General features: G+C 41.8%; 1 protein-coding gene across 2 annotated transcripts; it reads left to right on the top strand.

Moving 5' to 3' along the window:
• The first annotated feature begins 909 nt into the window (after positions 1 to 909).
• Pcdh18 (protocadherin 18) lies at positions 910 to 13,381 on the top strand. 2 transcript variants are annotated; one of them, XM_051157113.1, is made up of 4 exons: positions 910 to 3,846; positions 4,653 to 4,741; positions 4,836 to 4,999; positions 11,741 to 13,381. In XM_051157113.1, the coding sequence occupies exons 1-4, from the start codon at positions 1,360 to 1,362 to the stop codon at positions 12,406 to 12,408; spliced, it is 3,408 nt and encodes a 1,135-aa protein (XP_051013070.1). In that variant the 5' UTR covers positions 910 to 1,359; the 3' UTR covers positions 12,409 to 13,381. The 2 variants fall into 2 exon arrangements, with proteins under 2 accessions (XP_051013070.1, XP_051013071.1); XM_051157114.1 differs by having other exon boundaries at positions 911 to 3,846; positions 4,656 to 4,741.
• The last annotated feature ends 3,792 nt before the right edge of the window (positions 13,382 to 17,173 follow it).

The following is a 17,173-nucleotide window of genomic DNA, read 5'->3' as shown; positions in this document are numbered from 1 at the left end:
CACCCGCTACGGGTTAGATAGGACTCTATTGGCTGAATTCGCTAGGAGAAAGCTACCAATTTTACCCAAGCCATCAATTTTGCCCAAAATGAACAGGATTTGTTTTAAGTGCAAGACAAAAAAAAAAATCAGGAACAATTTTGCTCAAACAAGGTAGAATTCCTTTGTTAATTAGTTCCAAACTCTGAGGTGCTCCTTTAAATCTTGCTAATTAAGAGAAATCAGGAGTGCAAGATAGGCTCCTTTCTTATCTTCAAAGAGAAAAGATGAAAGAAAACAGAAAATGAAACCTCTCCACTTGGGCTGTTCTTTAAAACAGAGCTCCAAGAAAATCGGCCTGTGTGCTCCTCGGAGGAGAAAAGACCTGCGGAGGGGGAGGGGAAGATGCATAATTAGAAGCAAGTTTTCCCCATTTTATTAAATTCCTTCACCGCCAAAATACACTGGAGGTATTTTAAGTGAAACCAGCACTTAAGAAGCCCTGAAAAGCAAGATGATTACATGTTTGTAGCAGAAGAAAAGGGCAATTAAGAAAACAAGAACTATTTAATGTGCCATATAAAAACAGGCGACCAGAAGTTGATTTAAAGTTTTTTCTTCCTTTCTTTTTTTCTCTTTCTCTCCAAGTCCCCCCCTCCCCCTTTTCCTGCTGTAATTTGTCTCCCCTTTGTCGCGGCACGCTTGGAGAAAGTGGATGGAGATGGAGGAGGGGCGGAGAGGACTGAACCCCACCCCCGGCCGCGCTCCTGAGCCCCCCGGCGGGTCCCCAGCCCGCGCCCGCCACCCTCCTGCTCCCACCCTCCGCGCGCGCCCTCCCTCGCTCCAGTGACTCTAGCAGCTTCGGATTTGGAAGCTTGCTGATTGGCTGGAAGCGATTCAACACACGCCAGGCAAAGAGCTTTGTCTGAGTTGAAGTGAAGTTGTAGAGATTTTCAGACTGGAGTCAGCAATCATGGGTGTTTAGTCTGCAGCCGAGCAGAGAAAGGGAAAGGAGGAAAAAAATAAAAATAGGAAAAATAAGAATCTCCCGGGAAAGACACACTGCAGACTCAGCCAGCACCCTGCAATAAATGGGGACGGAGTCCACGCGGGGAGCCAGGCAGAGGTGACACTCTGCTCCCAGCCAAGAGGACCAGCGGCCACCCCCACCAGGAGCGGACTTCACTCTCTCGTCTGGAAGTCGCCACACGGTGTGTATGAAAAGAGAAGTTTGCGAGCTGTTAATTGCTTTGTGATTATGAGTCGCTTTCAAGTCTCTGAGACCCGATGTGGCTTAGCGCTCTGAGTGGCGGGGAGGAAGTTGAGGAGATTGCTGGGCTTTTCTAACTCGCCCTGGGAAGGGAATCTAGCAACTGACCAATGCACCAAATGAATGCTAAGATGCACTTTGGATTCGCACTTGCACTTCTGATGGCGTTTTTCAGCCACGACGTCCTGGGTAAGAATCTGAAATACAGGATTTATGAGGAGCAGAGGGTCGGATCGGTAATTGCTAGACTATCAGAAGATGTGGCTGATGTTTTATTGAAGCTACCAAACCCTTCTGCGGTTCGGTTTCGAGCCATGCCTCGGGGGAATTCTCCTCTTCTGGTCGTAAATGAGAATACCGGGGAAATCAGCATAGGGGCTAAAATCGACCGCGAGCAACTATGCCAAAAAAACTTGAACTGTTCGATAGAGTTTGATGTGCTCACTCTGCCGACCGAGCATTTACAGCTGTTCCATATTGAAGTGGACGTGCTGGACATTAACGACAATTCCCCTCAATTCTCAAGGCCGGTCATTCCCATTGAGATATCGGAGAGTGCAGCAGTGGGGACTCGCATCCCGCTGGACAGTGCGTTCGATCCAGATGTTGGGGAAAATTCCCTCCACACCTACTCGCTCTCTGCTAATGATTATTTCGATATCGAAGTCAGGACCAGGACAGACGGGGCCAAGTACGCTGAGCTCATAGTGGTGAAAGAGTTGGATCGTGAGCTGAAGGCGAGTTATGAGCTTAAGCTCACAGCCTCCGACATGGGAGTGCCTCAGAGGTCTGGTTCCTCCATTCTGAAAATCAGCATTTCGGATTCCAACGACAACAGCCCTGCCTTTGAGCAACCCGCGTACACAATACAACTCTTAGAAAACTCCCCAATTGGAACCTTGCTCCTTGATCTAAACGCCACTGATCCAGATGAGGGCGCTAATGGGAAAATTGTCTATTCTTTCAGCAGTCATGTGTCTCCCAAAATTATAGAGACTTTTAAGATTGACTCAGAAAGAGGGCACTTGACGCTTTTCAAGCCAGTGGATTATGAAATCACCAAGTCCTATGAGATAGATGTTCAAGCCCAAGATTTGGGGCCCAATTCCATTCCTGCTCATTGCAAAATCATAATTAAGGTTGTGGATGTCAATGACAATAAACCTGAAATTAGCATAAACCTCATGTCCCCCGGTAAAGAAGAAATATCTTATGTTTTTGAAGGGGATCCTATTGATACATTTGTTGCTATTGTCAGAGTTCAAGACAAGGATTCTGGGCTGAATGGGGAAATAATCTGTAAGCTTCATGGACATGGGCATTTTAAACTTCAGAAAACATATGAAAACAACTACTTAATCTTGACCAATGCCACTCTGGATAGGGAAAAGAGATCTGAGTACAGTTTGACTGTGATTGCTGAGGACAAGGGAACACCCAGCCTCTCTTCAGTGAGACATTTTACTGTTCAAATCAATGACATAAATGACAACCCACCTTACTTCCAGAGGAGCCGATATGAGTTTGTCATCTCAGAGAATAACTCACCGGGGGCGTATATCACCACGGTTACAGCCACAGACCCAGACCTTGGCGAAAACGGACATGTGACATACACCATTTTGGAGAGTTTTGTCTTGGGAAGTTCCATTACCACGTATGTAACCATCGACCCTTCCAATGGTGCCATCTATGCCCTCAGGATCTTTGATCATGAAGAAGTGAGTCAGATCACTTTTGTGGTGGAAGCAAGGGACGGAGGGAGTCCGAAACAGCTTGCAAGTAACACTACGGTTGTGCTGACCATCACTGACGAGAATGACAATGTCCCTGTGGTTATAGGGCCTGCAATGCACAACAACACAGCAGAAATCTCCATCCCCAAAGGAGCCGAAAGCGGCTTTCATGTCACAAGAATAAGGGCCATTGACAGAGACTCTGGTGCAAATGCTGAACTCAGCTGCTCCATAGTTGCCGGTAATGAGGAGAGCATCTTCATCATGGATCCCAGGTCATGTGACATTCACATCAATGTCAGCCTGGAATCCATTCCCTCTACTGAATGGGCACTCTCAGTTATCATCCAGGACAAGGGCAGTCCTCCTCTGTACACTAAAGTCCTTCTGAGATGCGTGGTCTTTGACTATGCAGAATCAGTGACAAGCACAGCCATGACTTCTGTCAGCCATGCATCCTTGGATGTGTCCATGGTCATCATCATTTCCTTAGGAGCAATCTGTGCGGTGTTACTGGTTATTATGGTCCTCTTTGCAACGAGGTGTAACAGAGAAAAGAAGGACACCAGATCCTACAACTGCAGGGTGGCAGAGTCCACTTACCAGCATCACCCCAAAAGGCCATCCAGGCAGATTCACAAAGGAGACATTACACTGGTGCCTACCATCAATGGCACTCTACCCATCAGATCTCACCACAGATCCTCTCCGTCTTCATCTCCAACCTTGGAAAGGGGGCAAATGGGTAGCCGCCAGAGTCACAACAGTCATCAGTCACTCAACAGTTTGGTGACCATCTCATCAAACCACGTGCCGGAGAATTTCTCACTAGAACTCACCCACGCGACTCCTGCTGTTGAGGTAAGATCAGCAGCTACAGCACCTGGTAATGCCAGCTAGCTGTTAGTGTTCACAGGCTGAGCAGTAATCACATTTTTAAGGCTGTCATTGATAAGTGCTATTCCATCAGGACTTTAGTCACAGTGTGTACCTACCTCAAGTGCACACGGTGACATTACCCTTTTGTTTTCTATAAAGAATTCACTTGCGTGTATTACGTGCGCTGTCAGAGAATAAATGGGGAGCTTATATGGGACTGTCTAGTCAGAGTCCCTGTACTTCTCAGAGCAAGGTGTTGAGAAGGAAAAAACAAATAAAGTGACCCATTTATTCTTATTGTTAAAATCTCTCCTGAAAAACCAACATCCTGGGCCTTTGGAATCTCATTCCAATGCATGATGGCTTTGTAAAACTTTGTGCAGTTTTCTGACATTGTTTTAACTAGCTGGGCTAACAGTGTATTTTATTGGATTTTCTGATTTTTTTTTTTTTTTTTTTTTTTTTTACATCTGACCATCTTATCTAAACTGTAAAGAAAGACAGTTATTTTAAAGGAAGTCTTTCAAGAATGAACAGCTCAGTTGTGTTTTGAGATTATCCAGCTCCCCCTGCAATGTATTTTAGCTGTGTTTTTGGATGGCTGTGCCTTCTGTGCAGTCTAGCAAATGTAAATGACTAACATACAGAAATTGTGTGCTTAGCATGTACTATCAGGCCGCTCCTTTTCTTTCCTTAATGCAGGGAAATGCTTGAGGGGTTGCTCTCTCTCTCTCTCCCTTTTTTTTTTTTTTTTCTTCAGAAATCAGTTCTGTTTCTTTGGTTTCCAGCAGGTCTCCCAGCTTCTCTCCATGCTGCACCAGGGCCAGTATCAGCCAAGGCCAAGTTTTCGAGGAAACAAATATTCCAGGAGCTATAGGTATGAATTGTCCTTGTGTGAGCTGTTCAGTCTCAGGTATAACTTAAGTGCAGAGGGATAAAACGGTGTGTGTTTCTTTCCCTGATCTTTCTAGATATGCCCTTCAAGACATGGATAAATTTAGCTTGAAAGACAGTGGCCGTGGAGACAGTGAAGCTGGGGACAGTGATTACGATTTGGGGCGAGATTCTCCGATAGACAGGCTGCTGGGGGAAGGATTCAGTGATCTCTTCCTCACAGATGGAAGAATCCCAGCAGGTAAGAGGGAAAGGAGAGCTAAAGCTTTATTTTCACAGCTACCACAATGCCAGGACGATGGACACAGTTTCTCTCGTGCTGCTATTTCATGCTGTCTTTAGCCTTTGCACCAAAAACAGGGGTAATCTGAGCACTATTGTCAGTAAACACGTGTGAGGCATTTTAAAATCTTCTTCTCAGAATCCACAATCAGTACTTGGTAATGAAGAAACAAATAGGAGGACTGAATAGTGGGAGGGAGGGATGATAGCAGGGAAGAAAAGCCACTACCCTCCTCCTTCTGTCCTACCCAGCAGTGTCCTAGGGCCCTCCTGAGCAGCTCAAGAAAATTACTGGGTGGCTGTTTGTATTCAGACAGCCTGTTTGGTGAGTAGTGGAGAACTGGACTGTAATTTGGTGGCTGTATTTCCTGTGATGGGAACCAACTCACAAAATCAGAGACAAAAATACACTGGAAAGGGTATACTTTAAGCACTAAAAATAGGCAAAGGAATGTACCTTTGTAGGTGGTGAGCGGGGCATATTTCATGCTGCCTTTCATTTTGAGCCCGTAGAGCAATGGAGGAGGAAAGCAAACCAGAGGGGGAACTCATGAAGCACACAGCCAGGTGGAGGAGATTCTATTAAGTTTTGAACCAGTTTTGTTCTTAGTGACTCTCGCCTCTAATTTTGCAGTAGGAGCTCTGATCCAACTGAGCAAGTAGTCAGCGCATCAGAAGCAGCCCTGTGGCTAAGGGCTGTAGTAAACAACCGAACTATAGGAAGACAGGAGTGTTTCTCTGACTATCCACATGTCTAACTTCACTGCCTGTCAATCAAATGACTGTCCTTTGTAATACCCACAGAGAAAAAGAACAGTAGTTCACGCCCATCTTACCTCTGACGTGGATTTTCTTTGTAAAGATAAAGAAAGGAGGATTAAAAAAAATGAGGGAGTTTAGCAGAAATTTAGGGGAAATCAGTAAATAGAACTTGAGTTCTCATGAGTTATAGGATTCATGGTAGCACTAGCTAACCGGCAGCAGTTCTTACCAGCTATGCCCCAGGGTACCCTCTGGGCCCCAGCTGAGTTCTCTGGGTTCATATGCAGTCAGGCTTTGCTGCTTATTTAGCCATAGTGGTGGCTATTGACTTTATATATATTTTAGTGACTAAGCCCTTATCATTTTAAGGACATTGATGTGAGGCTCATTGGAGTTAGTTGTGGTGGTGGCAGGGACATTAAAGGGAGCTTACAAAGGTTATAGCAATGTTCCCCAGGCACGCAAGCTTTGGTTGGTGAGGATGAGATGGTGCTATCAGACCCAATTCCCCTACACTTAGTCAGCATTCTACAAGTTATATAAAGTAACAAGTGTTTTGTTTTTAAGTAAGCTGCCCATGTTATCTGTTCTTCCCCAACCCCCACGTGTGCATAGGTGATTGCCCTTATGTGCCCATGTAAGGACAGAAGGAATTGGATCTGTTTCTCTCTTCCCTTTGCCTTGTTGCCTTGAGTGAGGATGTCTTCTTCAGAAACTCATGGATACAGCTAGCTTGTTGGCCAACAAGCTTCCAGCATGCTTGTCTCTGCCCCCTACTGCCAGGGTTATAGGCACAGGCAGCCATATCTGGCTTGCACATGGGTGCTAGAGAGTAAAACTCAGATCCTCATGCTCTCACTCACTGAGCAATCTCCCTTATTCGCTTAAATGTCCTGCAGACGTAGCAGCCACCGTGTAACCACGAGATGCTGCTCAGTCAGTGGCCTGATTATATATAAGAAGACATACTTTATCTCCGACAAGACAAATGTATAGGAAGGCTGTCTAGTTGTACTGGCAGACTATATTTGCACATTCCCCGATGGAATCTCTTATTTTCAATTCATAGGATCTTTAAACCATTTGAAGACAAATCTCAGAAATATTTAAAGGAACATATATGGCCCAAGACACTATGCTCAAAGACAATTGGTTTTCTTATTATGACATGTATAATGAAGCACATGATTGAATTTCTGTGATTCTGTGGTATGATGCTGAAAGGACCCTACACTAGAATGGCAAAACTCATCAGACTAGGTTATTTCATAAACATAAACACATGACTTTAACGTGAATATTGCAGAAGATCTTCTAAAATGCATGAGGTTCATTGATTGGAATTTTAATTTATCAGAGCAATAAAATGGAGAAAAAAACGAATAGACTATTCTAGAAAAAATAAACTTGCCATTTATGGGTCTAAGTAACATTTGAGGTCTTTTTAAACTCCAAAATCATATAATTTAACTGTTAGTGTTTTAATTATATATTTATACATTCATTCACTCTTTCACTACTTACACTTCTGGTAACTGAACCCAGAACACACCACAAATCAAAACTTTGCCTCTTTGCAGTGATTCTCATCTCTGTCTCTGTCTCTGTCTCTCTCTCTGTGTGCGCGCACGTGTACATGCTCGTGTGTGTGCATGTGTGTGTATGTATCCACTAGTTAGGTCATAGGAGACACATTCCTGCCCCCGTTGCTTCCTGCTTCTACATGGGCCTGAACTTCTCCCAGATTACAGAGCGGAGGGAAGTGAGCAGCGACTGGGGATGAAGCCAGTGTGTCCATGTTTCGCTAGCACAGACTGCAGTGGATACTGAATGTCTACAGAGAAAACCATCTTTTAATCAGGAGCATCACTGTGGTGACACTGTGTCAATTTCCTAGATCCCTATTCATTCCAGCAACTTCTGAGGCACGTTAGGGGTGTAAAACTTGTGGTTTACAAAAGTATGTACCCAGGAAATACTACGAGCAGAGAAAAATGTTAGGCCACATCTGAATCTTATTAACAGAGACAAGCACAATTTTGTAAAGTATGTATATTTTTAGGTCTTAAGTGTCTTGTTCCAAGTGTTTTTTTTTTTTTTTTTCTGCATTGATTTGTGAACAAATATAGTGTTGCCCTGCATGGCTTGCCAAAAGAGTCGTTTCTGGTCGTTCATTCTTCTCATACCCACACAAATGTAGGGTTTTTTTTTTAGCAGCTAAACAAACTTGCATTCTTATCTGTTGATTCATGTTTGTCATCTCCTTTTTTTTTTTTTTTTTCTCATTCAACTTTGAACTACAACATGAAGCTTCTGTGTGCCAAGCCTCCATTTTCCCAGTGTGCCATTGCACATAGACGGTGTGTAAAGATTCCCCCACCTAGTCTTATTCTACCTTTCCTTAGTGAGTCTGTTTCACTTTTCACCATCTTTCACCTGTGAGTACCTCAAATACTCATGTTTCATTCTATTCTCTGTTCCTGTCCTAGATGGCTTAGCTGCTTCTTGGCCTTCCTCCCATGCCTGGTATCCTGCACCAATGGACAGCTTCTTCCCACATTCAAATCTTTACGTCATTTAGTTTTCACAACCTTTTCAGAACATTTTAACTTTTTTTTTTACTCAAAGTCAATCCCTGACTCTCTGTTGCTCAGCAACACTGAGCACATCTATTATCTTCGTATTCAAAGTCCAATAAAACGCACTCTCAGCCTGTTCTCAATTTTGCCAGGTTTGAATCCTTTGCAACAGGCTGAGAGGTTTTTCTTCCTACATCACGTCAATGCTTTGTGCACACTGCCCTTCCTACACGAAAAGATGTCCTTTCTTCACTTTGTGTACCTAATACAGTTTCTTTCACTCTGCTGTCTTTTGAGGCACCAGCATTCACATCCATTTTTTTCCCCTTTCCTGAGCATCATCTCATTTGCCACCTTACCTGGGGGTCTCTGATATCATTTGTTATATATGACTTGGAATAAGATTGCAGTCTCTTTGACAGCCAGGCACTGAAATGACCTGTATTTGATGGGATCTTCAAGGATAACCTACTCGTCACTCCATAGCTAATGACTTGATTGAAGCTCCCTCTTATATGCACTGCAGTACTTTCCATCCTACTTGTAAGGTATAAGACAGTAATAAAATTCAGAGTCATGTAGTGGCACAGAAGCGCTTCTGTTTCTACTTGTCCCTCTTGCCATAAAAACTATTAGCCAACAGAGCTTTCAGGTATTCAGAAGAGCAGACAAGATGGGCACTGCTCAGCTTCTCTTGTACTTGCATATAGGATGGAACATTTTCAGCACTGGGCCACACATATACTGTCAAATAATCGAATCTCAGGGGTGAGGGGTGAGATTAGAGTGTGCACAACAAGGAGCATACTTTCCTCTGCTCCTCTCACTCCCCCTTTCCTTCCCTTCTCCCCTTTTGCGTCCCACTTTCCCTGTCCCCTTTACTTTTGTTATCCTTTCCATTAATCTGCCTTCTTATTTTTTTTTTTCCATTTTCATGAATCTGTGTGGGGTACACATGCGTGTCTGTGCCTCTTTGGGTGGGCATTTGTGTGGGGTGCGTGTGCTTGTATGTGGGTGCCCATGCATGTAGAGTCCTGTGATGATGACTGCAGTCATCTCCAATAGCTCTTCCATTCTATTTAATGAAGTAGCACTTTTCAGTCAAGCCTCGAGCTCCTGATGTGAGCATTCTAGCCAGCCAGCTTATTATGGGGATACTGTGTCTCCACTATCCAAGGCTGTAGATACAGGAAGGCCACCAAACCCACGTGGCACATTTATGAGTTCTAAGGATCCTAAACCTATCCTAGTTCTTGCTCAACAAATGCTTTAACCAGTGAGCTGCTTTACAGCTTTCTTTTAAATTTTTAAGTTCATGAATTATTCTATATGTAAATTCTCACTTATGCATTACGCTATACATGCCATTCACTGTTTAACAATCATTTCTGAGATGTTTGTGTTAGTCATGTATGTGGCTCATGTGTTATAATATCTTGTTGCTTACATGCTCAGTGCATTTGGGTTATGAGAAAAGTTGCGTATGGTCGAGAGCCTTATCATAAGAAGTCCTTCCCAGGCCTAAAGCCACAGAATTGAGGGCCAGAACAACACTGCCAGGGCTGTTCTCTCTTCCATCAGGATGGGGACAGACAACATGCACAGGTCTATTTCTGTGTTCAGAGACCCACAGGACAAAGCAGGGGTACAGGGCGGGGCATGACCACTGTAATTATTCTCTGTCAAGGGGGACTGGGTGCTGTTTTAAAGGTATACCAGTTGCTTTTCAACTTCCTTTGCTGTTATCTTCACTGAATGGATTGAAACAGGGTTCACCGATGTTTCCATGTAGCATAATGACCACATGACATGCAGTCACCTAAGCCTGTGTGTTTACTGAAATTGCCCTGCTTGCTCAGTGGAATCCATCTTTACAGCATAAGGATGCAATCAATCCTTTCAGAAAGAAGACTCCCTGCCATAATTTTCTCATACTTTCCCTGGTGTTTTCTTGGGCTTTTTAAATTTCACAAGCTTCTCTTACAGCACTTGGTCTCACTTCAGGCTTTTTTTTTTTTCCATGTTCCCCGTTTCTACTAAGAATGGTAATCCACAGGGAGCTAAAGACCAAAATTAGCATGGAGGTCAATGATAAGAGCAGTGACTTCCACACAGTTAAAAAATCATTGTTTATCCTTTCTACTTACTTTTCCTTAAACAAAACAAAACAAAACAAACAAACAAAAAAAAACAAAACAAAACATGGAGACCACATACTCTATACAGTTCCTTTCCCAGCCTGTGGGAAAGCCACAAGCACCTAGTAGGTGATTTGTTTCCTGCAGCAAGCAGAGTGGCGTTTCATAGTTTCAACAGTGACAAAGCTGGAAGTCTGGTCTCAGCAGCTGCATCTATCAAATCAGTGCCAAGCACATCCCTATGGCTATGCATGTCTTAGCATCAATCCTGTTTCTTTCAGATGCAAGAGTTACTTCACATTTTCTAACATTCTGTCCTTTGTCTTAAAAATAAAATGCTATTGAAAAGACCAAGTTTTCTTTTTAAAAAAGCGGTTGTTCTATGAAATACATTTCATATCTTTCTATATCTCGGTTTTATGCACTTAATCAACTCTATATACTGAATTTAAAGAGCTCACCCCTTCCTTATTTTTCTGCTTTCCTCATTTGGGAAGTGGAACATTTGGGAGAATTAAACAATGCACTTTTCATAGCCTTCATTTTCGAAGACTTTTCCATGTTATTGAATATTAATATGTTTCAAACACTAAATAAAGACTTTATAGCAAGGCAACTCAGGATACCAAAGGTACTACTGAAGAACACCTTACATTGCTACTTTAATAGGTCTGTAAATAATGTATGAAACCCTCAAGAAAGACTGATAAGGACAATAACTGGAGAGCTAATGTTTTCACTGCTTCCGTTTAAATAAAAAGCAGGTGAAGAGACCTTATTATCAAGAAAGTTGGTGGAAAATACTTTTGCGCTTTTGCCTGGTGTTATTCAAAGCGAAATAGCTCACCCTAAACTCTATTTCTTGATGTTGTCATTTCATGGTTTATGTTCAATATCTGAAGCCTTAACTTTTTTTTTTTTGCCCATGATCATATATAAATATGAATCTTATTTCTTATATTCACAGGAGACTACTAAAATGATTCCCTTTCCTTAAATAAATGGAGGGATATAATAACAAGCATGGCATCTGGTCCATAAAGCCAACATACAAATGAAAAGTGTAATTGTAGTCCATCTATTGTGTCCAATGACGGGTTTGCATCATGACAGTAGTAGAAATCTTTTTTTTTTTTTAACCCTAAGAATAAAATGACAATTCCCATCACTTTGGGTGATGCCATCTGTAATAACAGACCTCATTGTACTTTTTCCTCTCAGCAATGAGGCTATGCACGGAGGAGTGCAGGGTCCTGGGCCACTCTGACCAGTGCTGGATGCCGCCACTGCCTTCCCCATCCTCGGATTACAGAAGCAACATGTTCATCCCTGGAGAAGAATTCCCAGCACAGCCTCAGCAGCCGCATTCACATCAAGGCCTCGATGATGACAACCAGCCTGGAGAATCTGGGGAGAAAAAAAAGAGCTTTTCTACTTTTGGGAAAGACTCCCCCAGCGATGAAGAGTCTGGAGACTCCAGCACATCATCTCTGCTATCGGAAATGAGCAGTGTGTTCCAGCGCCTCCTCCCTGCATCCCTAGATAACTACTCTGAATGCAACGAAGTGGACCGATCCAACTCCCTGGAACGTCGGAAGGGTCCCACGCAGGCCAAACCTGGGGGTTATCCGCAAGGGGTTGCAGCCTGGGCAGCCAGCACACATTTTCAGAACCCTACCAGCAGCTCTGGGACCCCCCTGGGGACTCACTCCAGTGTGCAGCCTTCTTCCAAGTGGCTGCCGGCCATGGAGGAGATCCCTGAAAATTATGAGGAAGATGATTTTGACAATGTGCTCAACCATCTTAGTGATGGGAAACATGAACTCATGGATGCCAGCGAGCTGGTGGCTGAGATCAACAAACTGCTTCAAGATGTCCGTCAGAGTTAGGAGACTTAAGCTGAGCCTTGTGTTTCCATGTGTGTGGAATTAGGGGACGGAGAACCCCCCAAAAAACTGGCGTTGCCAAATAGTTGCATTTATCATAAATGTGTCTGTGTATATTGAATATTAAATACTGTATTTTCGTATGTATACGATGCGAGTGTGATTATTTTAATCTGTATTTTAAAAATACATTTGTACCTTATATTTATGTGTAATTTAACAGACAAATTTTATTTTTTTACTCCCATAACAAACATGTTTTTCCTAGTCATGCAGAAACTAGCCACTGTTTAAATCTATATCCTTTTCAACCAAAGGTACTGCTTAGATTAGTTAAGTTGGGGCAGAATTATTATGCCGTGTGAACAGCCCCACCAATGTGTTATGTAACTCTTAGTTTCATTAAGCAATGCACCTCCCTTTTGACTAGTTACAAAAATTAAGCATCCTTAGAAACATTAAACGATTTTAAGATTACTGTTTTCACTGTTTTTTGTTAGCTATGATAGATCACTTCTTACAGGTAAATGGAGGAATGAAGTACACCTATTTTAGACCTAGAAGTATCTTGAGGTGTTTATGGGTTGGCAATGACATGTGAATTCTTCATAGCAATGATCTGTTAACCCATGCAGCCTGACAGTGACTCCTGTAATTGTGGGGCATCACATTGGCTTGGCCTTGACAACATTTTTCCAGTACCAAAGTGTCTACTTATAATTAAACTAAATAATGAATCTGATTTGATCCTTGCTATATGAAATAGTGATCTAACGAAATGGAATCTTTACTCTAAATGAATAACATTATGTACTTTACCAGCATGGAGTGTTAATAGACAAAGACAGATAAGTAAGTACTCTGCTCCCCCAGGGGTAATAAACATAATTGATTTATCTGAAACTCCTATCTGAATCTCCCCCTCTTTTCTTATGATACTTGAACATTTGTATTGACTGCATTGTCTTCTTTTTTTTTTTTTTTTTTTTTGGCTACAATTATTCACTTTTAGCTTTTGTCTCCTGTGCATGCTTTCACAGTTTTGCTTGTATTTTTAGCATATGAACATTTATAAAGTCACAGTTTTTGTTACTGCAATTTTATTTGAGTAATCGTGTGACAAATGAGAACTTTATTTATTGTGCTGTTATCTTCTGTGTGGAATGCCTTGGTACGCGAGATCTTTATTATGACTATTATCATTTATGTCTGAGCTTCTATGAATGTTATTTGTATTAATACACTATCTTGATTGTACTCTGCAGAAAATTTTACTGTCTGTGACAATAAAAGGAGAATTAAAGCAAAGATAAGAAACTGACATCTGCTCTGTGTGTTTGAATGCTTTGCACATTCAAAACTCTCCCTGAGGCGGGATTCAGGGTTGAGCATGAAATGACAGATAGGGGACAGCAAAGTGAGTGGCTTGGCAACCAACAAAATCACAAGGGGAAAGGGAATGAGTCAGAGACCTGTTATGAGAATGAAATAGTTGATTGAATTTCTTCTGTAATATATGACCTAAATGTATTTGGAGTTTAGGCAAAAACGCAAATATTAACAGCTTAAATATTGTCCAAGTTACAGAAAACTTTCTCAGAACATGCCAAGCTAAGTTGAGCAAGAGGAAAAAGTGATAGCCTTACAAGTTTCCCAAGAGGCTAAAATATTAAACTTATAAGAACAGGTACGGCACTTGATCTTAGCCAAAAGGCTGCTGTGTGATCTGGACCTAGACCCTGACACATATGTAGCAGATGTGCAGCATGGTCACCATGTGTGTCCCCTAACAATGGCAGTAGGAGCTACCTCGGTCTGTGTTGTCTGCCTTTGGATCCCTTCCCTTTAGCTGAGCTGCCTTGTTTTGCCTCATTGAGAAAAGAAGAGCATAGTCCTGCCAGGACTTGAAGTACTTAGGGGCCTCCCCTCAGTGAGAAGAAAGAGGGCAGATGGGGTGTGAGGGTGAGACTAGGAGGAGAGGACAGGACTGAAGGGGGCTGTGATCATGCTGTAAAGTGATTAAATACTATTTAAAAGTAAAAAAGAGGCTAAAATATATCCCCTCCCTTGCTTTACCAGCAGGGGATTGACATGTTATCCAACTGAGATTACCCCAAAGTGGCTAAAACTAAGATACTTAAATTCTCAAATGAATACACATTAAATAGTGTATTATATCTTCCAAATGACACATTTGCCTCAATTGGTGGGACTGCAGCTACAGGTAGCTTTTCTGTTTTTGTGTTTGTTTGTTTGTGGTGGTGGTGTTTTGTTTTGTTTTTTAATGGATTGCATACATTAATGCTAAACTCATTTAAAAACATTTTTCTTTCAGCTTTACTTCCTCTCAGTCCACATTGCCGTTAAAGAAAAGACTTATAACTTCACTGCTCTTAGTTCATGACACCAGCAGTAACTGAAGGGGCAAAGGTAAAGGTGGAGATTTTTTAATAATGTGAAATAAATAAAACACAATAGTCTCATACGAGGCATTCAAGGCATTCCATGTCTCCAAACTCTGGGTTCTCCTGACGTCTCCAGTTATTCCTACTTCCCATGCTCACAGGTTTTAGGAGAATTAGTGCATATGTCTCCTATTCATTTCCCCAGGAATATTTTCATAAATACCGGGATGTCTGTTGTATTTACAGTGCTCTAACATCTTTTCCATTTTGTCTCCTCCTTGTTAGCACTATTCCACCTTGGTTTGAAACAAACAAACAAGCAATTAAGGATGGATTTCTCATTTACTATTTCTCATTTCCTTGGGTCCCAGTGGATTCATTTCAATATTACTCAATAATAATCATCTGCCATGGAAATTGCCTTCCAAAACAGATAATTCAACACCTAACGTGTTGCTTCACAAACCCTCACTTTAACCTGCCCCCCCAACCCCCACCCTACCCCCGCCTAGAGAATGCTGGGCTAGCTTTTTACAGATCGCTCACCTTGTGATTTAGTCCTCATTTCTTTCTTTCTTAGTATTTAGCAGTATACAGCTTAAAACACTCTTAATCATTTAAATTAATTCTCCTGTCTTCTATGAATCACCACTTGCCACTTACTAATATATAACTATCAAAATTCTTGTCTTAGTGAAGCTACTGGGAGAGTCACATACAGTAAAATCAGTTTTGTTTCTTTGTTTCATTCTTGTCCCTACTGCCAGAAGTTTCAGAGATGGATTGAAATTATTGTCACATTGAAATCCAAAGAACAGTGAGTGCATGTGAGGGATGAGTAACTTCATACAGAATGAGCTGCATGGGTGAAAATTTGGTCTCAAATCTGGCATGCTCTCACAGCTGAAGCAGGGGTCCTCCGGGATGCAGTACATTTGTATGCCTTCTTTTCTGTCCCTGATATTCCTGTTCCAACTCAGTGTACATGCATAGCATGGCATCACAGCATCAAAAGCGAAGGAGATGCTGGTGAGTGATGAATATTGTGTGTAAGAATTAAGACAAAGCTACAAAACGTTTAAAGATTTATGTGAAGCTTTGACACATTCTAAAGGTGTACACGTTTAAAAGGAGATAGCATATTTGAATTAATTCTCTCTTTCTCTTTCCATGTGTGTGTGTGTGTGTGTGTGTGTGTGTGTGTGTGTGTGTGTGTGTGTATGTATGTATGTGTGCACGCACGTGCACTCATGTGCGCAAGCAGGTGTGTGTCTGTCTACATGTGCATATGGGCACATGTTCATAAGTGAATGTGGAGATCTGAAGTTGATGTCCAGAATTATCCTCCATTGTTCTTTCACCATATTCAGTATGACAGGGTCTTTCACTCAAACCCAGAGGTTTGATATGGCTGATCTTGCTAGCCATTTAGATCTGAGATTCTCCTGTCTCTATCTACCGTGCAGGACTGCAAGGAGGTCGCCATGCCCACCTGTTACATGGATTCTATGGATCAAACTCCTGTCTGTAGGATCCCAGACATTCATCCAACCCCATATTGCTTAATTTATTTTTAAATTGCAGGTTAAATTCATAGAACAAAACTTATCTGGGTTCATAAGGTGTCTTACACTGTGAAGTATAAGATATATTAATAGTAAACATTTAGGATATGATGTGTTTTATCCAGTTGTGATGAACAGAAGTACTTCTGTATGTTTCCACAAATTGAAGTTTTCACTCGATTAATTAGGCTATTTGGATCACCATAGAGTTTTGTAGAACTTTTAGAGTCATTTTCAACACTATTGCATATCTTATAGAGCATGCTATAATTAAAACATCATTATTACCTGAATTATATTTTCATTTGCCATTTATATTATTACTATGATTTTTTTTTGGTTTTTCGAAACAGGGTCTCTCTGTGTTAGCCTTGGCTGTCCTGGACTCACTTTGTAGACCAGGCTGGCCTCGAACTCACAGCGATCCGCCTGCCTCTGCCTCCCGAGCGCTGGGATTAAAGGCGTGCACCACCACCGCCCGGCCCCATTTATATTATTAATGTCATAGCTCAATATATGTTTTCTGAAATGAGTAATAAGGGCTGTTAGCCTACAGTATAGACCAAAACTAGAGTAGATGTGAAAATTGTGGTAAGTAATCTTTATTAATTTGTTATATTTTATTATATTCTAATGAACACACTATAAGGACCTGGCAGAACATCCTATGGGGAGCTGACATCATTAAAATTGTCATCCACACTCTCTGACTTTAAAAATTGAAGGAGCACAACTTCCTCCGGCACTCTAAAGTAATAGTTTTCTACTTTCCTCTATGGTTTCTGAAAGATGCTCTTA

The sequence above is a fragment of the Acomys russatus genome, chromosome 15 (genome assembly GCF_903995435.1).
Source record: "Acomys russatus chromosome 15, mAcoRus1.1, whole genome shotgun sequence".
NCBI lineage: Eukaryota > Metazoa > Chordata > Mammalia > Rodentia > Muridae > Acomys > Acomys russatus.
Note: the sequence above shows the minus strand (reverse complement) of the source record. Positions and strands in the feature narration are given on the sequence as shown.